This window comes from Siniperca chuatsi, linkage group LG20, assembly GCF_020085105.1.
Source record: "Siniperca chuatsi isolate FFG_IHB_CAS linkage group LG20, ASM2008510v1, whole genome shotgun sequence".
Classification (NCBI taxonomy): Eukaryota; Metazoa; Chordata; class Actinopteri; order Centrarchiformes; family Sinipercidae; genus Siniperca; species Siniperca chuatsi.
This window is the reverse complement of record NC_058061.1, coordinates 19,304,143-19,331,440: the sequence shown is the minus strand read 5'-3', so window position 1 is coordinate 19,331,440 and position 27,298 is coordinate 19,304,143. Positions and strand designations below refer to the sequence as shown.

General features: G+C 40.9%; 1 protein-coding gene across 1 annotated transcript; it reads left to right on the top strand.

The window, feature by feature from the left end:
* Positions 1-13,908: 13,908 nt before the first annotated feature.
* On the top strand, positions 13,909-25,870 carry LOC122867906 (somatostatin receptor type 2-like). Its single transcript, XM_044179347.1, has 4 exons — positions 13,909-14,604; positions 17,262-17,983; positions 18,898-19,223; positions 20,393-25,870. Exons 2-4 carry the CDS (start codon positions 17,596-17,598, stop codon positions 20,822-20,824), a joined length of 1,146 nt encoding a protein of 381 aa, XP_044035282.1. The 5' UTR covers positions 13,909-14,604; positions 17,262-17,595; the 3' UTR covers positions 20,825-25,870.
* The last annotated feature ends 1,428 nt before the right edge of the window (positions 25,871-27,298 follow it).

The following is a 27,298-nucleotide window of genomic DNA, read 5'->3' as shown; positions in this document are numbered from 1 at the left end:
GCGAAAACAAGACACTGCTGAGCTAGGATCGCAGTATTGCTTGGGACAGACAGCAAACAGAACCAGACAGAAATTGTTATCACTTTGCTGTGTTCTTGGAAAGCACAAACATGTGAAATATAAAAAAAGTTCACGTTTTTTCTGCTATGAAACAGTTTTTTTTAATGACTACGGAAAAATGTAGTTAGCTGTTAGTTGGCTGAGAGATAACACAGTCCTGTCTTATGATGCACTCATTTGTTTATGATTCATTAATGTAGATTATTTAGTAATAATAGCATTATCTGCCGTACTAATGCAATATATGGTGACTGAGTGCATGATGATGGTTATCTGCAGAGGCTCAGACACAGAGTCAGTAAAGTGAAGAGCATACTCTATATATAGGAAGAAAAAACTCTTGCCTTTTTATTTTATTCCATATGGCGCTTGTTTCTTGATATATGTCTTGTGCTTTTGGCATGATTTGTAAGGGTTCCTTTAATATGTATTGTTTTTACAATTTTTTACTTTTAAGGTGACATTTCTATATTTGCTGCTCATTTTCAGGAGCATAAACACAACAGAAGAGCAACCGGTGTATCTGTTTACTATGCAGCTAAATATATTCAACTTTTAATAAAAAGAGTCAGTGACAAAAAATTGCAACCGCAATCTGATTTCATGCTGCACGAGTGGTTTTCCACAAAACAGCAGGACACAGTAAAAGAACTGCTGTTACCTTGCCTTACCTCGCCTGGTCTTCTTCTAACAGCTCACTGCGGCTGCGCCTTCGTATTCCTTTACTCCCTGCAGTATTTAAAATTGATCCGCTGTCCAAAAAAAAAGAAAAAAGAAAAAGAAGAGAGAGCCAGAAATGACAGGTGTCTTGTTTTGCAGGTACATGTTTGATGAAAGGCTGTTAACCTCTGTAACAAACACATTGCGTTTCCACTGTTCCATGTTTCGCCAGTTGAATGCTTTTTCTGTTTGAATTAGCAGTAACACACAGCTCTGATACAGCGTAAAGAGAGTGAACAGTGAGGCCTAAAACAGTGAGGCTGTTATAAATTAAATAAAGCACTAGTTTCCTCTTTCTTAGCCCGTATCACTCAGACATGTGCAGATAGCTGCCTAACAGCAAGGCAAACAGATATTCAGTGTGTCTCATGGTCATGTATGTACATTTAATTGTTTTTCCACATTAGTCATTTATGGCATTGTTACTACATCATGTCATATAAATAACCTTGTGGGTTGTAGATCATATAGAAAGAAAGGATCAGGGAAAAACAGACGCAGAGCAACCTTTAAACTGATGTACATCATTTGTATTTGTTAACAATGAAGGGGATATTCGATTACACACATTCCTTTTCAAAGCCAAACTTGAATTTCTATTCAATGAATAATAATGATCTATTTAATGAATTAGATGAATGTCCCACTCCTCTTGAGAAAAATTTCCATCTCAAAGCAAACCTAGGTCTTGAATTTCCATTGCATTATTCACATTCAAAACAATCCTCATGTAAACGTCTGAGGTAAGCCCTTATAAAAGCATAGCTACAGACAGGACAGACATAATGATTCAGTGTGAAGCTACTGTGTAAACAGGTTTGGGGTGCAGTCTTGGTTGCATCAGGGTCCTGTAGCCCACAGTCATTTACATCTAGCACTTTTGCCTTTCTATGGGCAAATTAAAAATTGATTTATGCATTCAGATGAAAGCTGTATTGGCACATTTCTGATTCTTTTTCAGACGTGTTTTCACATCTGAATGTGAAAATAAGTAGACTTTTGGACTCTCGTGCTTTTTACATGTTCATAATACATTCTTTTAGCCACATCTGAGAAAGAAAAAAAAACATACATAATTGGGATTCAGTTTTACAAAGACTTAATGAATCTGCACCAGAGTGTTCCTTTTACAAGGTTATTTTCCCACTGCAGAAATAACTGCTGTGTTTTTTTGGTGAATTCAAAAGTGGACCCAGACAATGCTACTGCTGCTGCATAGAAATATTTATCACAAAGACTAAATCAATGTTTCAAAAAGATATTTCAGGTGGAGAGAGGATTTTCATTTTAATTTGTTGCTGTGTCTTTGTGTCAGAGCATGTACTATACAGCTGAGATAGATTCAGCGTCTTGCTCAAAGACACTTCAGAACAACATAATCTTGCCTCATCATCCTCTCTGTGGATGTTTTTGTTTTCTATGGACATGATCTAAAAACATATCTTTCCACTTCATTCTGTATCTTAAACCATCCATCTCAGTTAATGTGCTTCTCAGGAAAGAAACAACATGATCTAGATTCCCACTGGAAATTATCCCACGATCATGCAAAGGGCCAAATGAGGTTTATCAATGAGCTGTTTTTAGGTGCGATGGGGATCCGATGATGGCTCTCACAGTGATAAGGTACTGAGTTTTGTCTAACTTGGTCCCATGAGGCATAGGCTCTTCAGTTTATGCTCAATACAGAAATAGCTGCAGAAAACATATCTATTTTGCTGCAGATGACCTGCTGCTGCATCCTGAAAAAGTTGACGTTTTTCAGCTGTAAGGTACAGAGACTGTCCAGATAATATGGTAAATATAGTGGTAATCTGTGAGATTCTCTGTTTTTTTTCCCTCTCTCTGTTTCTGTTATTCCTGTGCTGTTTTTGCACAACACTTCCCAGAGATCACTTCTCAATAAGTTTAGGCCTCACTGTGATGTCTTTCTGTTGATGATATTTGATTTTAGAGTTGTAGGTGGCTGATACTGCTCATACTAATGACCCAGTTCGTCCTCCGTTTAGTCAAAGCAAACAGGAAACACAACTCAACACTTCCTGTGCAGGAGAGAGCGCATATATGCAGGTTTTAAACAGTAGAAAGCAGCATGGAGGCCAGTGACAATGTTACGGTGGTTGCTGTGTGTAGCCCATGTATACTGTATGAAAAATAAAGGTGTAATCGCAGTGTTTCTGGTTTAACAGCACCGTGCTGGTTCAGGTGAGGTGTGTTTGTGTGCTCTGAAAGACGTCACAGTGTGGATATAAAGTCACACAGCTGACAGACTGTTAGCCACCATGAAACAGAGACAGATGAAACAGTTGCGCCGGAAAAGGGTTAGGGTTAGCATTAGCGCAAAAATTACCTGGGTGTCATGTTTCCATCACTGCCGATCGGAGCTGGAGCTGATAAATACTAGAGCTGGGTATTGCCACTGATTTCCTGAATCGATTCGATTCAGATTCACAAGGTCTCAATTAGATTTAGGCACAATCAGTACCAATACCAATTTTTCAAGTATTGCATTTCTAAATGTTGTGGTGTTCTTTCTGTGTTAAAAGAAAAAAAAAAGATAGCTCGTTAGAAAGATTGTTTGATGACTGCTCACTCAGTCAGTCAGTGGTCAGTCTGGCGAGCCCAGGAACCTGTATACCTGTATACCTCGCTGCACTTCACAGCCGGAGAAAGCGTCCTGGAGAGGAGCAACTAACACTGGTGGCTGGGGTCCCGCTGCAGCTCGGGGGAAACAGGCCTGACCTGACCTGGTTGTTTTTTTTTCTTCTCTTTTTAGCTAACTAGCTAATGTTAATCTGCTTGTCATAGAAACAAAACCCACGCGCAGTGTTTTTCTCTCTCGCCGTTCACTCCAGCGCCCTGCCAGCGCTTCTCTGGCAGAAAAAAAAGCTATAGTTTATGGGCCGATGAACACAAAGAGCGATCTCTGAATTTATTAATCGATATTGGATAATTCAAATGAAGATTGATTTGAATTGGAAAATCGATTTTTTAAACCCAGCCATAATAAATACGGGACTACTGCAGAGTCATTTGACCCAGGAATGAATGCTGATTGTGCCCTTTCCCACTGAATGTTTGTGGGTTTTTTGTCCAGTGAGAAAGGGGCTTTAGTTACTGTTTAAGATGGTGTAGTCCCTCATTCGTCCAGGAGTGTTCCATCGTTGAAAAGGTTTCAGTCGTAGTCATCTGGACACTGTTTTCAGAATCAAGACGTTTCGGCTCCCATCCGGAAGTCATTCTCAATTGTGAAAATGGTCTGAGAACTCAGAAATTTAAGCTACTCTGTGTTGCTTAAGCCCTGCCCTCAAGAAGGAGTCTTCCTGAGGGCTTACTGTTAGTTACTGTTACTACTCCTGTCCAGCTTTCCATTCTAGCACAGCACATATGCGGTTTACAATAATAACAGTGACCAATTTACTACTCAAAATTCGCAATAACCTTTGAAACAATGGGTCTTTGATTTCACACAGAAGTAAACGAAAGCAGGCCTCTCTTTTTAGCTAACGACCATTGATTTTGTCGGCTGAAAAGTAAACTAGCTTCATCCGCTACAGCTAGCTAACACAAAACTTTGTGAGTTGGTTGAAAATGCTGTCTCTGGCTAACTTTATAATGTTTCCATTGTATTTGTTGAGAATGAGGCTATAGCTACATGTCCCAGGCAAAATGTCAACATCCTCACCAGCTGTTCCATGTACAGGACACGGAAGGAGCAGCATTGTTTGTTTACCCTTGGATGGTGTGAAATGCTTGCTATAGAAAAAGATACTTAGATAGGCAACACAGTGGTTAGATCCATGATTATTAGTTATTAGAATTAGTATTTTCAAAGAGTATGTTTCACTTTAAACAAGAGGAAAGAAGAGTTGAGAACGAGGTTGATGTTCCAGTCCTGAACAGGTATTTTTCTAAAGTAACCTGTAACCCCACTAAGTAATGTAGTTAGTGTATGACAAGCCCCTTGCCTTTGGAAATTGGTGTGGTAGTATCACAAAAAACTCTGTGCCAGACAGCAATACACCCCACAGATCCAACCCGGGAACTCTGGGATGAATGAGCAGAAGGGCCTACACCAATTTTCACTAGGACTGTCTCATTTTCCTATAATCTGAGTAATCAGAAAGGTGATACAATTACATGGCTTTAAGGGCACAGGAATTCCATTTTTTCAGTATTAAGCCTAGCATACACAGTACGCATTCGGCCGAATTTCTGCCAGATCAGATGTCGTTTGACATGCAGTTTGAGGGGGGTCCCGGCACCTGATTAATCACCTGAATGATCAATGATCTGGCTCTCTGACGCTCAGATGGATTTCTGGCATGTCAGAAATTTTGGTCAGCTGTCTTGCAGTTTGAGCACTTCCACGGTCAGATTTCCCACATGGCTGCTGTCAGAAGATCTGTTACAAACTGTAGTAATCTAGTTTTGATATTATAGTATTAGTATAGCATTTTACATGCTGTGGCCAAAACTGTAGTCTTGAGACAGCTGTGATATGAAACTGAACTTTGCTGCAGAACAGACAGACATCTTCCAGACATCTGTGGCTCCATATTATTCCTTTTCGTGTCATGGCCTGTCAATTGATCCGTACACTATGAGTGTAAAAGTCGCAGGTTCTGGCCTTGCAGAAAGGCCAATTAAAATATGTAGTGAGTTAACATAACATACAAGATCAATATAAACTCACAGTGTTTAAAAGACCACCAAAAGACTTTTGTAGCCTGTCTATATCTTTTTTTGATTGCCTCTTTTCAGAAATGGAAGTATTAATTTTCAACATCAGCTCAAACAAGGACAACATTTTGACAATTTGAGAACATACAGAGAGAGGAGAGAGAATGCCATGAGCTACACCAAAAATCTCTTTAGCTTTGATTTTGGCACGGCATCTACACGTGTATTGCATGTTGCTTCAGGCCATTATATCAACATCTAACAGCAAAATATTTGCTGGGTGCTTTTGGAGGCCATGGGAAAGATCTCAAATATTGATTCAACTGTTAAAAAATTATAGCAATAACAAGACGCTGCCATGTTTGGATTTGACGTCAACCAAAACTCCCACCTGCCCCTCTCATCTCGGTCCAACTGGGCTAACCTCAGACTTACACCTACGTAATCAGAGCAGAGTTTGACGCAGGACAGACTGGTTATTTGGAGTGTTACTTATCATTCGCTACACGACAGAACTTTAACACCACGGTAGCTAAAGTTGCTTTTGAAGACGGGGAAAATTACTTTGGCAAAGTAATTTGCTTGTATTTCTTTGGATGTGCAGTCAGAAGTAGTAATTTACAAAATGAACACAGCTTGGCCTTCTGATCCTCTACACCGAATCAATACATTGTCAATGATTTCTCAGTTTTTTAAGTCAGTTATGTCGGGTGGACTCTGGGGTCAAACAGAAGTCTAGTGCATACTGAACCATGGTTTGTTTATTTCCAGTAGGTGTATGGGTTTTCAATTTGTTCTGATGTACTTCATTTCCAATACTGGGTTCCATTTGCCTTTTGTTTTGTTTTTTTACCAAAGTTTCTTTCCAATATGTGGTTAAAATTTATATTTGTTTGAAAATTGACTTTCTGTCCAAGCTTTTACCAGAACCAGCCAGTACATCTTGTATGTTTTCTCAGTTCTTTGTAGTGATAAGACTTTGATGACTCACCTCTGAGCTTTGATAAATAGAGATTGTATAAATCACAGGCTGTATTGTTGGCCTCTAAGTTCTTTAAACTATAAAAGATTATCTCTGGTTAACTGACTATGTTATTCACTATCATTTAATACAAGGAGATGCATGACTGACTTACAGTAGGAAGATTTTTTTTATTCCAGTCATAATCTGGGTATCAACTGGACCTTTTCCTGCTCATGTTGTCACACCAGTTTAGCTTTTTCTCACTTCCTTCATAGACTTGACAAAATGTTCTGTGCAGGTGATAATCAATCCCAAATTTGTATATATTTACACATGCACTCTGTTACTGTACCTCCTGGTGTGAATTTATTTGGAATTGCTTTTGAAAAGGTGACATTTTTGTCTGATTGGTCAAATTTACTAATAATAGTCATCTCGTTTTTCTAATCAGACTGCAGGTGAATACCCAAGCTCTGTCCTACAAACCATCGTTTGTGGGAGAAAGATGAACATAATTTTGGTAAAAACTAGTCTTCTGTCTGCTTTGTATTGTCGGTTGGACTTTTACACTTGTTCTATTGTTCCAAGTCAAGACCAATAAGTCTCAAGTCAACACCAACAAGTCACATCAAAGTCCTAAACGTTGTGCTTTGAGTCCTAAACAGGTTATTATGCCCCTTCACAATATTAACAAATCAAAAGTCTTTTTTGAGTCATCAGATTCTGACGTGAGTCAGCTGAGAAAGAGCGAACGAGATTCGGGATGATTTTGAAAAGGTTATGAATCACAACATGTATTAAGAGCTATTAACTATCAGCTATGACAACTAAACAAATTCCATCAGCTGACAAAGACCGCAAGATGATGTTGAAAGCTCTGGAAAAAGCCAGAAAGTGGACCTTGAGTTAAGTTCATGCTCAACAGTAAACCACTTGACTGTCTGGCAGCTTTGTACTAATGTACTATGTATGCCTGTTTTGTAAAACCTGAGGTGTGCCTAATTAAGTAGATGGTAAAGTTTACACCACAAAGAGAAAAGCAATCATTCCAGTTTAATAGCTTTTGTTTTTTGCTTTCTATTTCTATTTTTATGAGTAATATTTTTGTGGAGCAGCATGCTTCCAAATAATGTCATTTGAAGAAAATTGTGTTTGGGCCCACGTAGCCTACACATTTTCCCAACATCACTGTGAGATTTGAATATTTTTACTAAGTATGGATAAATTGTGCTTCTTTGTTCTTCTTTTCTCTTTTTCTCAGTATTTTGTACTGAAGGAGAGCAGCAGTGGTACTGTAGGTATATACACATTACTGAACAAAACAGAATTACACATTATTACATTACAATTAATAATAGGGGCGGCTAGAATTCTTATCTAATCTAATGCTAAGAATAAGAAATGTACAGCAGCCAGTGAAGACTCAGGTTTGAGACCCAGCTGAGAGTCGATATATCCATGGTCACATCAACGGACATCCTTGTGGATAGTATGGCATCGATACAAAAGCTCTCTGTATGGAATGTAAGGGCTGTAAGAAGGTGAAAAAGATAATAGCTGTAGGCCACTATAGAGGTTGACATAGCAACCAATGTATCACTTTTCCATGTGAATTAATTAACATTTGTACTGCCTAATCTTCTCTCATTATTTAATCAAACGCAAAAATAACCCAGCTGAATCAGCCTATCAAAGAAATACCATCTTAAATGAAATTGTATATGACTGTGAGCTGAGTTTAACATCTCGGTCATATCAAAACCATGAAATGATGAAGGTTAACGATTGTTATTGATATGATTAGAGTCCATTAGGACAGAAATATCTTCAGTTTATGAATTTGAACGTTCTCACATCTGCAACATAAGAAGACAGTATTTTGTTTAAAGAGGTCACAAGCTAAAAAGAGTAAGAACCTCTGCCTTATAACACTTCAGTTCATATTATTCAGTTTTTCCTACTTCCAGAGAGAGGAAATTGTTTGTCTTGCCACTGTGCCCTTAGTCTATAATGCCCCATCGATGTTCTGCTCTGCTGAGAATGAATTGAAATTTAAAAACATAAAGGCGATTACAGTAACACCCGTAGGCAGAATATGACTTTCATATTTCAGAATTAGATTTTCACAGATTGTAACTGTTATTAAAATGAAGTTTAAAAGGCTTTAAAAGCTCCAACAATCCTTTTGTCAATCTTCTAATCACTGTCAATAAAGCAGGTTATGGTTGTGCTTCTTGACAACCTTCCATGGATTCCAGTTTTGGATCGTAAAGGTGCTCCATCAGAGCGATGCCATATGCTTATTATTCAGCTAAGTGAATATGCGGCGAGCATGTGACCACGCAGGCCCTCAAAACGTGTCCGCTGACACATTCAGCTCACAGACCGACCGCGGCAATAACACAGTAGCCTGCAATACACTTGTCATCTCAGGATGATTCACATTCTGAGAAATGTTTCTGCGGAGCCTCCGAGGTGTTTGTGCCTGAAACATATTTCAGTGGCCATGATTTTATCACATGTTGTCTGGGTGAGTGGAGATTTCTTATGTAAGCTCACAACTTGCTTATAGAGTACGGAGACAAGACTGTTAAAGTATAATCCTGGCAGTAGGTTTTACTGATATCCACACAGACTAGGACTTCAGCATCTGTATCTTACTGTTCTCTCAGCCCATACCGCCATTCTTACACACAGATAAAAGTTTTTCATTTTTATGCAGATACCACTCAGTTGTATATTCCCCTTGATCCTCTTTGGGTAAAAGTCAAGCATTTAACCCCTTTCCTGTGTGTCTCAGGCCCCATTTACACTTGTCATTTCAAGTGTCTCGTATCCGGATAAAATCCAGATGAGATTTAAGATACTTTCATTTACACTTAGCCACTTATATGTGTCTCTGTTGGCCAGATCACAAATCCAATTACAATCCGTCTTGGTTTTGGTTTGGCTACATGCAAGTCAAGGTCAGCCCTCCTCCAGTCCAGAAGGAGGTGGTAGTGTACCTGAAGCTGTTTGGTAACTGCCAAAAATGGCAGAAGAAGAAGAACTTTTTTTGCATTTTAGCAGTTTCGATACAACAATAACAGTTTAGCTAGTGTTAGCTAACAACTATCCATAACCTAACACAAACACAAGAATGAATCGTATTTATGAACTACAAGCGAGACAAAAGTTGTATCGTCTTCACGGGCTCTGACTCACTCCCCCACCCACACAGAGCAGGAAAATTCCACACTAGCTTAAATATTCCCTAAATATATTTCTCAGCTTTAAACAGCCACAGTGAAAGTTCCTCAGTCTTGGGACTAGTCACACCAGCATTTAAAATGTGAAATTTCCTGGCAAAATCAGTTCATTTCAATGGAATAACTGTGATCAGTGGATTTCTTCAGGGGGCGAAGTAAATCCGCACAAAATCTTCACGTCAAGTACAACTTTGGTGAATTAGCATAGCATAGCAAAGCATAGCCTATTAGCTGTGTTGCTCCATCCACTTTTGTTTCACCCTCCTCTGTGAGTATATACTGCTCCACAAAAGAGGAAGGGTTTGCAGACAGTGAATAAACTGTGTGAACTTATTGTCCCATTAGCGAGCAGCTAACAAGCTTGCTATATGACAGTTTGGTAGCTCTGACAACTTTTTGATTTGCTTAGTACTTCTGTTCCTGTGTGAGTTATTATAACTTACCAGCAATAGCATGTTCCTGGCTCAATATAGCAAATCACAAATTTGCCTTGAGCATACAACACGCGCTTTCCTTATCCTTAATTTGGATAAGGAAAAAAATCCCCCAAGAAACCTGTTTAACGGGGGGAAAAACCACCAACTCACCAACTAGCCCTGCGAGTAGTCCCTACATCACCATTTCCACGAGGACGTGCGGATGAATTTCGCTGCGGCACTTGGTGGTTGACTGGGCCTTAAGGGTGTCTTCCCAGGAGACACGTTTATAGACTTGATTTTATCTAGAGTGTATTGTCCGTTTGCTTTACTTTTTTGTTTTTATTGCAGATTGGTCTTTTGTTTATTTTTTTTTTTATTTTACTGTATTATTATTGTAATACAGTGAAGAGAACTGCTCCTGCCTCCAAGCCATGGTTAAACCTTACACTCTGGTGCGACCATTGCACTCCTCTGCCTAAAGGTGATCGGCTGCCCCGTCACTCTGAGATCCCTGTGGTCGCTGATCCAGATCAAGGCTCTCCTCTGTTCTGGGTGGAATGAACTCCCCACTGAAAACGAAATAACAGAGTGACTGCCCATCACCCGCCGCAGGCTGAAAACCCAGCCTGTGTCTAGAGAAAAGAAAGAAACATTTTTTACATCACAAAAAAAAGATAAGACCAACATACAGAAGGAGAGGAGACATATTGTCTGAACAATACACAGAATCTCTAATAAGTCCAACAACACACACACATGCACACACAAACTGACATTCAAGTATCTTTCTGCCAATATTAGTTGTGTCTGAATGTCTAGTGTCTCTCACCTTCTGTTCTGCTACACTGTTTTCAACCTTCACATTTTCCAAAAAAGTGGGACTTAACAATAGCAGAATCTGCACTTGAGACTGCAAATATTTAGAAGAGCACACAGCGTGACATCGTCATGACTTTCACCTTTAAATCTTCATGTCTACTCTGAGACACATGCTTCTTCATCAGGGGGAGAGACACAGAGCGGCAGTGTCAGACCTTCAGGACCAGTCATGTTTTTATTCAGCCGTGCCGTTTGATCCAGTTGATATGCAGCACCTTCGCACTTGCTCTTGGCGCTTGGGGCATCACATGATGTGTGTGATATTATGCGCTGCAGCATATAATATATACATATGACTGTCACCAGGAGTCATAAATCAGATAAATCATGTCACAGTGAATGTTTCATGACGAGCGCAGCGTCAGTGGTTCTGCGTTTTGCGGCAGCATAGAATCAGTCACACTTTGGAGATGTGTTTGTGTGCTTAGCAGCCTATGCCAGGGGCCATGAAATGTATGTGATGCCAGCTGAGAAGAATAGCTCATGACAGGCTAACAGGCAAGAGGCGTTGGGCTGCAGAAGGAAAAAAGAGGCGTATTTGGCTTGACACTTTTCTCTAGTTGCTTCACTCTTTCCAGTAACACATTGTCTACACCGTGAAAACAAAACGTCAGCAGCGCAACATCAGCAGCTCCGTCAGTGTCTGTCCTGGATCTGTTCAAACGGATTTGACAGACTTCACAGCCCAAAGTACACAAGCATGGACTTAAGCACCTAAATGAGAAATAAAGCTTCTAGTCTGTGTATGTTGCGAGCAGGCAGCTAGATTCTACTGTCTACGATGGTATATAGAGTAAGAAAGGAAAGAATGTGGGAAACTGACTGATCTCAGTTTTTTAACTTAAACTGACCTTTACCCTTCAAACTAGGCTTCGTATTGACTTAGACGTGTGTCAGAGTTGAAGGCCAAGTGGAGCGTTGTTGATCGGTGACTTTCAAGGCTGTGTGTGTGTGTTTGTGTTGAGCTCATGGCCCAACAAACAGCACTGGCTTCACAGTTCCAGCTTTGTGCATTTTCTTTCAGCAGGATACTCTGTGGGTGGTGGTATTGAGCAGTAAAATCAATTTTAAAAACTGCCATTTTATTGAGGTGAGCAAACTGAGTAATTAACTTCATTGGCGTGATGTAAAGCAGTTTTAAACATTGCAAAATTCATTTTATAGCATGAAATACCCCCCCACACACATAAGCCTTTGCCACAATTTAAGTCATTGTCACAATCCAGTGTTGGTTGTTGTAGGAGGCACATTGTAGAAAACCTTATTTGTTCAAAGTATTCTACCAGTAGGATCTCAGAGTCTGAGTTAAAGGTAAATAAGAAAATGGTTTGACATTTTGGGAAACCGTTCACTGCAAGGCCGCAGTCTGCAGGCGGTTAGCTTAGCTTAGCATAAAGAAACAGCTAGCCTGCCTTTGCTCAAAGGTAGCAAAATCCACCTACCAGCACCTCCAAAGCTCACAAGTGAATCTGTTATATCTTGTTTGTTTAATCCCCACAAAAAACAAAGTGTAAAAATAACTATTTGCGGTATTACATGGGGGCAATAAGCAGAACTATTTCTTCCTGGTTGCCTGACAACCTCACCGTTCCGACAGAACACAAGGCGAAGCGACCTGATTGCGTACCAAGTCAATGGAAAGAAGCAATAGATGCAAATTTGCCCAGAGCAGTGCAAATTGATGTGAAGACGCTGAGTTGCTGAGTGGAAAGTGTTTCAGCTTGAGCAAAAAAGACGCTAAGGCTTTATGAGTCTGCTTTGTAAACGTTCAGAGACGAGAAGAAAAAGGACACAGACTGGAGGGAAGTAACAGAAAGAGCCTGAGTTCCTGGTAAATTGAGTAAATTGAGTTGTGTTCAGAGGCTGAGCTGAATACAACACACAGACACACACCCACAGACCCGGCTGGTGCGTCTGCTGCTAGCTAGCTTACAGCTCACATCTGCACAGAGTGGGCTACATTGGTTGTTTGGGGCTAATTAATGGTCCAGCAGTCAAATTCATGTGAAAGATGCGAGGCGAACATTTGCTTGGTTTTCTGTCTGAGGTGGCTGGTAGGTGGATTTTGTTACCTTCGCACAGTGACCGGCTAGCTGTTTCCAGTTGTTATGCTAGGCTAAACTTACAGGCTGTTGGCTGTACAGTTAGCTTCATATTTAGTGACATCTATCTTCTCTATCTAAGTCTGATCAAGAGAGCAAATAAGCATATTTCCCAAAATGTCGAACTAACCCTTTAACGATGGTAAAATGCTACAGTGCTTTACTTCTTTAACCACTTTGGCTTCGCTGATCATTCCAAAAGGAATTGAAAAGCCTGCAGGTTGGATGTGATCCTCAGTGACTCACATAACAGTGAACTCCAGAGAACTTGTTGACCTCAAACCACAGCACAGCAAACACACCTGAACCAGTAGCCCTCCTGACTGCACACTGATTTACATGGATGGGGATTTCTGCACTGAATAACTGACATGAACCCTTTCACAAACCCTTCTTTTACTGCGCTTCCCCCTCTTGAGCAGCTTCGGTCCCTCCTATCATTTTGGACATAAATAGAACTATTAATCTTTGATAGGACAACAGCTGGAAATAATAGCAGCACTTTTGTGTTGCTATGTTGAGAGACGTGGCAGGACATTTTCTCATGGAGCTCTCTGCTGAGAGGGGTCGTGGAAGATACCCGCCATCTGCACTTGCTTGAAAACTCCTTTATAAAGACGGAAGAGCGGCTGTTGGATTGGCTTCATCCCTTCAGATCCGAGTGTCATCACTGTCGGCTGACAAGAATGTGCACAGTTGACTGAGATCTGCATGTGGAAGGCCTGGATACCACTTGAAGTAATTGCAGTGGAAGCTGAAGGATTTGGAAAGGGACAATCTAATTGCGGCATCATTCTGTGTTGCAGCTTGGGGTTGATGTTTCCCTTTTCTGCATGTGCTCTGCAAGAATCAACAAAAAGAAATGCTTTTGGTGCATCTAGAGGTCCAATGAACTGAATGACACAGAGCTGCTGTCAAATTGCAGGCATGTTTGAGACAATCTGGCGTGTAACTACACAATTCGCAGCAGAATAAATGCTGTAGAACTGTACTCTTTAAATGACACAAGGCACCAGAAGAAGAGACAACTCATATGCGTGACTCAAAATCAGCAGTCCGCCGGACACCGACGCATACAGGGTGACGCGCTTAGGTCTCTCTGTCTCTCTCTCTCTCTCTCTCTCTGTCTGTCTCTCTCTCCCTGTCTCCGGTGCAGTCGTGCGTCCTGCCGCTCGGAGACACTCGTCGCAGGGGATTCGGTGCCAAGACTGTCTACGCTGCGCACTGTGAGCGCACTGCTGCGTATTTAGGCGCGGTCTGCCAAAGTTTCGGTGAACAAACGCGGAGTGTTTCTTGGAGGTAAAATGACTTGAGAGACGTACAGCCACCAGCTCTGGTGAAGGTGGGGAGTGGGCGGCGGAACGCCAGCGCCGTGCGTAACACAGGGGGAGCAGGTGGATGGAGAGGCTGGCGGGATGCAGATTTCCAGCAGGTCAGCGCCGCTTCGGAGCGGCTGGACTCCACATTCTCTCCTGAAGGACACCTCGCCAGGATGGACTTGATATGAGGATGAAGTTTTCTGTTTAAAAGTAAGTGATGCTTTGGAAAAAAAAAAGATTGAGAAAGGGAATTTTTGTGCTGTTTTTTGATGGTGTTTTAATTAAATTTGTCTTCACCCATAGGCATTTCCATGTGGACTTTGGCTTGCTTTTGCGCACTGTAATTCAATCCTTACATAGTCTGCTCTATGTTGTCTGTGTAAAAGTAACATTTTTATCAAACCTATCATGAAGTAGGCTACACACACGCGCCAAATCGTGGGGCAGCTGTTATTTAGATATGGCACCCAAATGAAATTAAACAATAAACGGATTAAAACTCAAACCCACAACACGTGCTTTAAGCGCATTCTAAGGTCTGTTTCTGACTTTTGGTGTGAGAGGAGGGAAGATGAGTGCTCCTTCATTTCGGCACAGCAAAAAAAAAAAAATAACTGAAACAGGTGCAACGCGTAATTATGCGAGTCCACGGGAAGAATTGCCTAGAAAACATGTCAGGGAGAGTAGGCGGTCTGTCTTTCAATTAAGAGGTTAAAGGTTTGATGCCTGCAGCAACAATTTGTCATTTCAAAGTGTCCTTAAGAAGAAAGATAAACCAACCTGCTCACTATTGGACGATTTTCCACTTTACTGTCAGTGAAAGAAAGTCTGTTGAGCTGGGCATTTATCACACACACACACACACACAGCCTGCAGGTTAGTCTGAGGCTGCATCAAGCCAAGCTGCTTCCCTGGCATCACTTCATCTATTCACACAGTCAGTGCTGAGCTGAAGCACAGCTCCTGCACCCATCCTGCAATTTATGTTTTTCTGTGGCTCTCAAGTAGCCTATCAGCCTTTTCCTTTTTAATAGGCCACTAAATCCCCCTTTACACTTGTACACAATAATACAATTACCCTGCTTTATAATTAAACTGCAAGATGTTACCAAATAATACTGATACTCATACAGTAATTAGTCTACGCCTCCTGTTAGCAAATAACTCTGAAAATCCTTTCATTGTGGATGTTTTGTTAGTGCAGATTGCTCTTCTGCGCACTTTCCCCTGTAGCTCTCTCACTCATTGACTCACACACACACACACACACACACACACACACACAAGCACATATGCCTATAATGGAGCCCCACCAGTATCTGTTTGTAAAGGCTGATAGAGATTGTTTTAGTGGATTTAGAATTTTGCACTTAAAGTAATAATCTTTAGAATTTTCATAAAATCAGATGGCATTTTTTATATTTATCATATTTTTCAGCATGTAATTACATTGTCTATATAGTAGTTTTCTTTGTTAGTGGCAGGGCCCGCCATTCCTGCACTCACTGTTATCGCTAGTAACGCACTGCATCTTAGACTATAGGTTTTTGGTTGATTAGCAGGTTCCATTGCAGATTTTGCAGATTGCCACCCTTGCAGCTGTCTGAGTCAAATATTCCCACAGACTGATGTATTGGCCAGACTTACCTATCTTAACAGTGCTGAAATTGTTTAAGAAACCTAATCAGTGACAGTTATGATAAATGAATGAATGTTTTTGTCTTTAAAACTCTATTGAATACCTTTTTTTCTGACGAGATAAAAAACTAAGTTTAAAGACTTCCGTGTTGGCTCTGGTAATTACTGATGGGCATTTGTGGTTAGTTTTTACCATTTTATAAAATGAAGAATTCATTTATTAAGGAAAAATATAATAATAATAATAATATATTAAATAATAATTAATAAGATTAATAAAAATGACAATGAACCTTTGCATGCACGCACATTCACCACACATATCCCCTCATTAGCACAAAGTGGACTGTCCGTGTAATTTAGGTAAATTATGAAAGCAAGAACTGGACTAATGTCCCGGCTGAGCCAGCTGCTGTCACTGCAGGGGAAGAGTGAGCGATCCTGCCACAGTGTCAGAACTGTTTGTCCCCAAGATCAATTGAATAAACATTTGTCTTCGGCAGCACAGTGCCCTCGTGGTTCTCTCGCTCAGACGCACCTTTTTGCATGTATGCATACGTGTGGGAGGTACGCACACACTCACTCACACATATGCACACACCTGACCTGGACTACTGGGCTCAGTGTAGCATTGATGGGGATTTATGGTCTGGACTGTGTCAGAAAGCGAGAAAAGAGCACAAGACCAGATGAGATCCAGCTGAAATTTTGACATTGAAATACAGATACAAATATGGCTCTAAAGTAGAAGTCGTGATGAGTTTTGTAGTCACCCATGCCTTCACACTTTTTGTGAAAACAAAAGAGTGCAAGTCAATGTCATGACATAAAAGTTGTGTGTGTGTTGGCTCAGGAACAAACCAAACAGCTCCAGTATTTTGGGTCTGCGTCTCACCTATAGCTCTCTCTCTGCTGTGTTTCTCAAATGAGAGACCATCTCCCCCATGTCTCTACCTGCCAAATGCTTGCTGTGAGGGGAATAAATGGTGTTGAGGATAATCAAGGAGAGGAAGAACTAAACATGTAAAGCGGTCTATCTGGGGTCTTCTCTTGAGAGAATATTGTACATGTTCCTCTGATTGATGGCGTGAAAGCAGTTATATACAGTAAAGTAACCTTGCAACTGTTGCCATGGATCTTAAAGGACTATTATTATTTGTCAAAGGAAATATTCTCAGTTTCTCAGCCACACTTACTGTTCTTTCACTCTGTTGTCTCTCTTTCCATAGATCTCTCTTGCTCTTTTGCTGTTTCTCTACAGCTGGGATGTGATACTTGTGGTTCTTCGTTAATGAATATCCCCAGTCATCCCAATCCCCAGAGCCCCAAACCCTGAGACCCCAAAGTCTCAAATTCCCAGAACCACAGGCATAACTTAGAATTTACCACCTGAAGTCCCTTTACCCTTAATTCCAGCCTTGTGCGGTAAAATCAATTATTTTAGGCATATAAAAGCCTAACCTCATTAATATCTACCTTCTTTACGATTACACCTTTACGCCTTACCCCTCGCTATCTTTAGACACTTGGAGCCCTTTGATACCCTAAACCCCTCTCACCATCATGGCCTTGGATCAGTGGCCCTTTCTCCCAACTCCCCCCAACATCTCCATCCCTGAGCCCCTCCTGTACGATAGCTACATCCAGGGTAATGAGTCTGATCTGGACCTGAACATCTCAGAGACCAGGGAACCTCACCAGGACAAGACCAGCTCAGTGGTCATCACCTTCATCTACTTCATGGTATGCGCCGTGGGACTGTGCGGCAACGCCTTGGTCATATATGTCATCCTGCGCTACGCCAAAATGAAGACAGTGACAAACATCTACATCCTGAACCTGGCAGTGGCAGATGTTCTGTGCATGATGAGCCTTCCGTTCATCGCCCTGCAGCTGACACTGGTGCACTGGCCCTTTGGAGAGGTTCTTTGCAGGGTGATCATGACTGTAGGTAGGTGTAGAGCAGAAGGCTAATGGTGCACTACAGAAAGCAGCAGCAGTTTTACTAGGCAAAGAAACACTTTTGGGTTCCTCTATGGGAAATTATCCTGAAATCATTGTCTGCTATGGTTGCAATTTAAAGAAAACCTAGTTAAACATCTTTACTTTTTTAAATGGTAAGACTTTCCAAATTAAGGTGTGTTTGTTCAAAACCTTGGACACTTTTGTCTCTTAAAGGAGTAGTTTGACATTTTGTGAAATACTAAGTTAGATCAGAAAAACAGTACCGCTCATATATCTGTCCGTTGGATATAAAGCTACAGCCAGGAGGCTGTTAGCTTAGCTTAGCAAAAGACTGGAAGCAGGGGAAGCAGCTAGCCTAGCTCTGCAGTCCAAAGGTGAAAGGTCTACCAGCACTCTTAAAGCTCACTAATTAACACATTGTATTTTGCTTGTGTTTTTGCTTTGTGATTTTATGGGGGGTTATGTGCATGACTCTTTTGTTGGTGTCTTGTCGTCACCGCTTGTCATTTTTACATTTCAGTTTTTATATGGATGATATGTTAATTTGTGAGATTTATAGGTGCTGGTAGGTAGATTTGTTAAACTTTGAACAGAGCCGGGCTAGCTGTTTTCCCCTGTTTCCAGTCTTTTTGCTTAGCTAAGCTAACCGTCTCCTGGCTGCAGCTTCATCTTTAACGGACAGACATAAGAGTGGTATTGATTTGACTCTTTCTATTTGCAATTCAAACAGTGTTGGCCATCCTAGCTGTCTTACTAACAACCTTTGCCACAATTTATTCACCTCCTGTTTTAATAAAAAAGAACAAGCTTTAGCAATTACTGATATTGTTACTTGATACATATCCTCACCTCTCCTTTCTTTCCCCGCTCCTTCACTCCCTCTCCTCTACTCCCTCCCAGACTCTCTCAATCAGTTCACCAGCATCTTCTGTCTGATGGTGATGAGCATCGATCGATACTTTGCTGTGGTCCATCCTATTAAATCCACAAAATGGCGGAAGCCCCGTGTAGCTAAGCTAATTAACCTGACAGTATGGGTTGTGTCGCTGTTAGTCATCCTACCTACTATGATCTTCAGTGGCCTGGACAAGGTGCCAGTATGTGGGATCGTGTGGCCGGAGCCCCAGGATGTCTATTACACAGCCTTCATATTCTACACCTTCTTCATTGGATTCTTCCTGCCGCTGGCAGTCATATGTCTGTGCTACCTGCTCATTATAGTCAAGGTGAGAGTACATGCATTATGAATGACAAAATGTAACATAATTTTCTGTTTTTGCATCTCCATTGTCCTCTAAATTCAATAACAAGATATTTGTATTACTGGCTACGGGACTGGAATGTTGAACAAACATTGAGCTGTCGCCAAGATTGTGACTTGAGTCATGTTTATTTGTAGATTCAGATAAATGGCTCATTTTAAAATGTCACTGTTGGATAAGTGTGTAGTTAACGTTTGTCAACTCTGAAATGAACAACAGTTTTCACTCTAATTTTTTGCCCCAGCACAGTTAACTATATCATGAAAGAAGTGCATGTGTTTATGATTTAAGTTATTTTTGCTTGAGCTAATATATGTTACATATGAAAAACAACATCATGCCATAGATTAATATTAACTTTTACAGTAGGACACCGGGGTTCTTGTATGTTTGAACATGAGCTACCTTTTGTGAATGCTTTGAATGCCTGAGTGACAGAAATGTTTGGGGTCCCTCTGAGAGCCATTTGGCTCTGGATGGTCCTGGAACAGGGCAATGAACTAGCTAGCATTTAATGGTTGGTTACAATTCTAACATTCAAGCTCTGAAATTGTAATGTTAAGAAAGATGTTTTTTATAATGTGTTTCCTAGGCTTTAAAAAGGATAATTAGACATTTTGGGAAATACACTTGTTTGCATTCTTGCAAAGTGTTAAATCAGAAAACCACTCCTCTACCTGTCTGTTAAATTTGGAGCTTCAGCCAGCAGCTGGTTAGCTCAGCTTAGCATAAAGATCAGCATCTCTAAAGCTCAATAATTAACACGTTATATCTTGTTTGTTAAAGTCACTGCACCCAACCAAGAATCTGACCTGCACATAATCTTACGTAAAACCACAACTTGATGTTTTTGCACATCAGTTTGGGAAGGGATTTTTTTTACCTTTGGACAGAGCCAGCCAAAGTGCTTCCAGTCTTTATGCTAAGCTAAAATAACCGTCTCCAGGTTGTAGCTTCATTTTAGATTTAGATTTTAGAGTGGTATCAATCTTCTCATCTAACTCTTAGCAAAAAAACAACCCAAAATGTCAAACAATTACTTAAAGATGTTTCTATTGTATGTCCCACAGTGTGAACGTTGTGCTTTTATATTTGGGAGATTTGAAGCCACTGACAGTCCATTCCTTTGCCAGGTTAAGTCATCTGGCATACGAGTGGGTTCCACCAAGCGCAAGCGCTCTGAGCGTAAGGTGACACGGATGGTGTCCATCGTGGTGGCGGTGTTCGTCCTCTGTTGGCTACCTTTCTACATTTTCAACGTCACCTCCGTCACCGGCTCCATCAAGCCCACCTCTGCTGTGAAGAGCACCTTCGACTTTGTAGTGGTGCTCGGCTACGCCAACAGCTGCGCCAACCCCATCCTCTACGCCTTCCTGTCGGACAACTTCAAGAAGAGCTTTCAGAACGTTCTGTGCCTGAAAAAGGTGGCAGGCCTGGATGAGATTGAGCGCAGTGACAGCAGGGCAGACAGGAGCAGGATGGCTAACGATGCTGCGATCATCAACGCCAACTTGGAGACTCACAATGCTGCCCTGCTCAATGGCGAGCTGCAGACCAGCATCTGAGGGTATAGGAGCGGCAGCCACATCTAGGGTGGCCAGAGAGACTGAGCAGTGGTGCTTATGGCTTCCAGACTTATGGGCTGCCAGTGCACTGCTAAGTGACCCCTGCTGAAAGATGCGGGGGCAGGAGGATGATGTAATAGCTGCTGCTCATGGACATTGACACATGAACAAGGTCTAAGTAAAAAATAAACAGGTTCCTAATGGGTTTCAGAGGTCAGGGAAAGTACACTGACTCCAGCTCAAAACTCGGGGTTAATGAGGCAACTTGAGCCGGTATGTCCTGAGGCGGAGCAAAAATGTATCTTGACTAAAGTGATTTTCAGCACTGTAGACACAAGTGATGTTGAAATCAAACATAAATAAGAGCGCTGTTCATGCTTGCCAGCTTGAGGTTTCTATAGAGTTGTCAGAAGTCGTGCAGAAGGAACCAAAATCGAAACAACACGCAGGATCAGAGAGACTGCTGTGGACCCACTGGAGAAATATCGGGGCTAGTTCACCCATGGCAGAGAGAGATCTGAGGGGACTGAGCACCATCCATGCCCTCCTTGACAGAGTTTTTTGAGAGCTAAGAAGGGTCGGCATTGATTTCTCTGAATGCGGAAATACTGCTGAAGAAGTTAACAAAACATGTCAGTGGAAAAACAGCCAGCACTGTAATTCTATTTGACTTTGAAAGACAAAAATCAGAAACCACAACCCTGGATAGTTTCATGGTCATGTTTTATTCATACCAGCTGATTAGTCTCGTCTTGATTAACAGGGAAACAAAATGGCAAAGCCCTCCTAACCTGACATCATATTTACCGACAAATGAAGGATGCTCTTTTCCCTCTCTAGCTGGCATCTCAGCGGGAGGAGCTGCATTGATCTGTAAACTCCTGAATTTAACATCCTGGATTATTGATTAAGCGGAAGGATGGGAAAACATCTCGGCAGCCGCTCTGACTTTGTACATACAAAATGGTTTTCTGTCAGCCTCTTGGGGAAAGTTCCGCACATGGACGATGCACAGGTCCTTACCAAAATGAATTTCAAAGGCAATCCCTGCTGTAAAAATCTGTATTGTTGTGATGCATTAAGGACAGCTCTGAAACTGTTTGTGAAACCCATCATTTTATATTTCACTGTATCCTGGTCTTAACAATAGTTGCTCCCCGTGCCAGCGGTACCATTGTAAAGAGCCCATTTCTACTTGTAAAGTGCTGTGTTTTGATAATGTAAAATTTCCTCATAAGTTCATGTTGAAGTGTAGTCATCGCCCTCAGCTTCACATTTGGTTCAGCCAGCGTGTGCTTGCAAAAATGCCTAGATATCACAGAAGGCAGGAAAATGTGTCACATAGTCAAAGAGGGAGGGAGAGAGGAGGATATGGAGATACAGAGAGCAGGAGAGAGAACGAACTAAAGCTTGTGTATGTATTGTATCTACTGAGAACACAACACATGGAGACAAAGCTTGAGAGACTGTAGTTATTATTCAACTGTTTGCCACTACTGCTGAGTAGTAGTAGCGAGTAAACTGAGCTTAATACCCCAAGTGAGCACACCCCTTTGCATACTCAAAAATTCATTGCACACATCGGAGTGAACTTCACGTTGTGCTGTACTTTGGAATGTGAAGTACACAGAAATGTCACATGTCAAAGCTTTTTCATTTATATTTATATATACATACATAAAGGCAAAAGCTCCCATTGCAATGAATACTACAGACCAGAACCAGAATAATAAAGTGATATTACATATAACATATTAACTGCAAAAAGTGGATTTATTAAGTTACTCTTCAAATGTATACACAGGTTAGTCATAAAGTACATTCCTACCAGCAAATAACATCTATTAATGTGACCTTGACTCCCTTCATCTCTCATCTCTCAGTTGCATTCAATACACCGGATGAATAGTGAAAAGAATAAGCAGACAAATATAGTTAAGTGTACATACAACTCCAGTATATGCCAGTACTCTATATTTAGTGGCTTCTTGTGAGACATAGGAATGTCAGGATGCTAGATTGATTAATGGAATAATCAATCAATCAATCAATCAATCAATCAATCAATCAATCAGTGGAACATCATGGAGGTCATCATGTTTTTTTTAAGCCATGCACATTCATGGTCCCCACAGCATGAATTGAAACCACTTTGTTGATCCCTTAACTGTCCACCCTGCACCACCATCACGTAAACGTTTGTATTTGTCTAATACTTAAGTTTATGACCAAATGCCTGCAAAACCAATGACATTCCCATCAGCCTCAGCTGTACTTTGTGCTTAGTGCTAATTAGCAAATGTTAGCATGCTAACACGCTAAACTAAGATGGTGTACACAGTAAACATTATACCTGCTAAATATATCTGCATGTTAGCATTGTCATTGTGAGCATATTAGCATGCTGACGTTAGCATTGAGCTCAAGTACAGCCACAGCATGGCTTTAGACTATTAGTCGCTGCTGTGAATTGGAATGGCTGTTTATTTTAACATACTGATACAGCTCCAATAAAGATATATGTCCATCAACCTCTAACATAAACTTACCCCATTTGACAGCATTATCAGCTTTTATAAATTAGCTTGCTGGTAGATTAGCTAGCTAAAACAATACCAGTCTGCGTAGTTAACTGGGCTGACTCCACTAAGCTACAGCTTCCTAGTAGAGCAAGAGCCAAAGGAGCTACAACAAAAGAGCTTGTCACAATAACCTGACTTAGGAAACCTTATCACTTCATTAATGCTGACTGAATGAGCCCACATTCACTGTAGACATGTATTTCCGTTTTAGCTATCAAGCTGTTTGTGCACATGACTTTGCCAACGGACCTCCATGATGGAGCCACACCTGGTTGCCCGGTGATTTATCAAACAACTGCAAAGCCTCTATAGTAATAGGGTCATCCACCATATGCTGCAGTGTCAGATTCACTTCGTCCCACTATATCAGTCAAGTCAGAAGCCATCAATCAGTGCAATCAAAAGAAATGAGGCGCCAGACAGGGCTTGTCCTAGGAGGTTACTGTAGAAAATAGTTACGTGTGGCCACACACACAGATACCTGTCTCCCAGTCGGTAGTGGGCCACCCAGCCCATGACAGTCATCAATTTGTCAGTCTGTGCTGTCAGTGCCAGTGGTAGTAATTGCAGCAGGGTCAGTCCCATCTTCACTCACAGGTCAAAATAGGATCACACTCATGTTCACAGATATTTATAGGCATGCGTGTAGGTACAGTTCCATATGATGTATATAAAGAAAAAAAAACACACTCTCTGTCCTTGTTGCTCACAATGTGTCACACAGACGTAAGCTCCTTGCACCCTTGTCTGAGTAATGCAGAAGGTGATAAGGGTGACCTATTCTGCATTAGGGAGTCATACTAACACAGTGGACTGTGTGTGTGTGTGTGTGTGTGTGTGTGTATGTGTAATAATGTGACACAGCCCAAGACCAAAGGCTTTATGTGAGTGATACCCACAACCAGAAACATGTTTGGATTGTAATTTGATTATCATATGTAGAAAACCTGTGAGTCATCCCGAAACATGCACTATCTTTCTGTATTTCCTTTTCTGTTTTTATGAATACTCATGCCAAAATCTGTGTGTGTGTATGTGACGGTGAGAAGATAATTTCACAATCACACACCCATTACAGTTATTTAGGTATTTAGTGCCTTCAAGCCTAAAGTACAAGAACTATTCTCTCATCATCCACAGTTAATTACTCTCTGTCTTTCTATCTTTTCCTCTCTCTCTCTCTTTCGCAACAGCTGGTGAATAATAATATGAGCTGACACCGATTTTACACCCAACCAAACTGAACTGGGCTGAAATGAACTGAACCGTACTGAAGGAAACACACTATGCCTGTCATTGCCGCTGGTTATTTGGACATACTTAATGGACTTAAAGGATCATTCTGATATTTAATAGATGTTGATAAGACGGTTTGTGCCAGAACCAGTGTAAATGTAGCGCCAAGAGGACAGCTGAGGCAATGGGCTGCTTCCTTTGTAATTTTGTGAAATCAAGACCTAAATATTGCTCTGAAATTAGGTCAGTTCTGAAAAGGTTGTGCTTATTTGGGTCGACATGGGGCTTTGCTCTTTGTTCGCTGGGTACAGTTCAGCGACAATTGTGAAAAGGGCATTTGTCCAGATTTCTGTCTGGTTCCTGCCACTGTATAGTGAACAGATGAGAGGCAGAAGCAGAGCAATGGGAAACCTCTGCCTTCTTGCGCTCTGCCCCCCCCCCCCGAAACACAAGTTCATTTGCGAAGGGCTAGAACGTGCACTCCTGAGGATGCACCGTTCAATATAAACTCTATGTATTTGTGGTATCCTCTTGCTTGTTCTTACATGGGGAGGGTTGCATATCCCACCTTCTGTGTCCCCTCACTAGCCAAAACCAGTGTTACACACGTACTGGGTGCCACCTTTTTTGCTAGATACACTCTCAGAAAAAAGGCACAGAGATGTACTTGAGTTTGGGTTCAACTTTCTAGCTTTTTAAGTTATGATCAGCAGCCAATATGAGTCATTCTTTTGGTCAAAGAAATTAAATTAGACGTGGGTTTTCAACACTGGAGATTTCGCATTATAATCCTGACCAAGCCAAATTTTTGCCAAGCTGGTTGTAACTTACATGCTTGTTTCTGACAGTGTACAGCCATGGTTGTGTACTTTTCCTGCATTCGTTACTTTTATCTATGTGCCTTGGAGCGTAATATAAAAACATGTGATGACATCAATGTACAGTAAAACAACATTGTAACTTGTTTCTCCCAAAAGCCAAACAGCCAAAGGCTTTTGTACTGTACAGACATGTTGGTAACCAAAACATACCAGAGACCTGTTGTATATCATTTTTAGTACTATTGCCCCAGCTTATATGTTTGTGTGATATAATGTCAGAAACAGATGTTTATTTGTGACTCTTTATTGTTGCATAGAATATAATGTGATCATTGATTGTAATGGACATGCCAATGTCCTTGTCTCTGCAATTAAAATGCAGTCCAGTTTCTGCTCCAATGGTCAAACCTGTGTATTTGTTTGTCAGATGTGCATATGTAGCCTGTGTGTGGGTGTCTGTTAGTATGGACTCACTTGGCTGAATGCACTATGTATGATAACTACTGTATATCTTAGAAAGTTCCTGGAACTGCAACTTGAAGGGCCCTTTACTGTGTATTTCCTCCTGGGATACATTCCTTGGAGGAACTCCAAGTTTTTCCTCGATCCCTGAACACATCATACAGAATACACTACGTTGTATACAGAGGGAACCCGATGTGGGGTTCAGTGAATGCCAGCATACTCCCAAATACAGAGGAGTTATTATAATCTTTATTCTGTCACAAATGAATAATTAACTTAACCAAAAGAGAAATTAAACTAAGACAAAATAAATATAGCGAACAACAGAAATAAAGAAAACCAAAATGGTGAAGGCCAGGGGGAGAGAGGAGAAACATGTCAGGGACAGGTCAAGGAGTCCTGTTCAGACAGGGTCGTCTCATTTCATACCCTTATTATGATTAGAATATGAAAAAGACTGTTTCATAATCACTTTCATTGCACTCAAGTGTTGTTGTTAACTCACCTTGTAAGTATTGAGTTGGTGATTTGCAAATAAAAAGCTGTGTAGACGTGTGGATGTCTAGGTTAAAACCAGGCTAAATTTGGTTCAAAAGTATTTTAGACATCTAAATAGCATATAAGATTGTTTTAGCAGCATTTCAATGACTGTTATTCAACATTTACTGTAGAACTTCTTCAGAAACAGAAACATAAATAATGTTAATACAACAGTTATATGACCTAGTCTTAAAAAACTTTACCTTTTCAACCAAATATAACCCTTTTTTGTCAGCTATGCTAGCAATGTGGTTCTAGAAATGGCAATGTAGGCCACTTTGGTCCAGATTGAACTATGCTTGCTATGAAACTTTGTACAGACATTCATGGTTCCCACAGGATGAATTGTAATAACTTGGGTGATCCCCTTAAGTTTCATGCCATCATGCTAATACACTAAACTAAGACAGCGACCATGGTAAACATAACCTGCTAAACATTAGTATATTAACATTACCATGTGAGCACGTTAGCATGCTGACGTTTGCATTTTGCTCAAATCACTATTGTACCTAACCCTCACAGAACCGCTAGTGTGTCTGTAGACTCTTGTATAAAGAGAAATCTTGCTATTTTCACACATGTAAACAAACTGGGATGTGCAGATGAATAAACATGGTTAGCTAGCTGATTACCCTTTAAGTAGATCCCTATGCACCTAGCTTTAAAAGCTAATCCAGGGGGTACTTTCTGTGTTTATTTTCTGTCGCACTCAGACAAACACTTGATATGATTTATATTAAATTTGATGGCAGGCTTGTGCAGCTTGTTTTGTCGGAGTCGTGTAACCACAAATCTGTATAACGGAGGTGGCAAGCACAACGTTATTA

What these genes read in the sequence shown, in the direction of transcription:
- LOC122867906 (XM_044179347.1), top strand. Translation starts at nt 17,596, where the DNA reads ATGGCCTTGGATCAGTGGCCCTTTCTCCCAACTCCCCCCAACATCTCC. An exon ending in CAGGGTGATCATGACTGTAG is followed by an intron (nt 17,984 to 18,897) that starts GTAGGTGTAGAG and finishes ACTCCCTCCCAG; the next exon opens with ACTCTCTCAATCAGTTCACC. An exon ending in ACCTGCTCATTATAGTCAAG is followed by an intron (nt 19,224 to 20,392) that starts GTGAGAGTACAT and finishes TTCCTTTGCCAG; the next exon opens with GTTAAGTCATCTGGCATACG.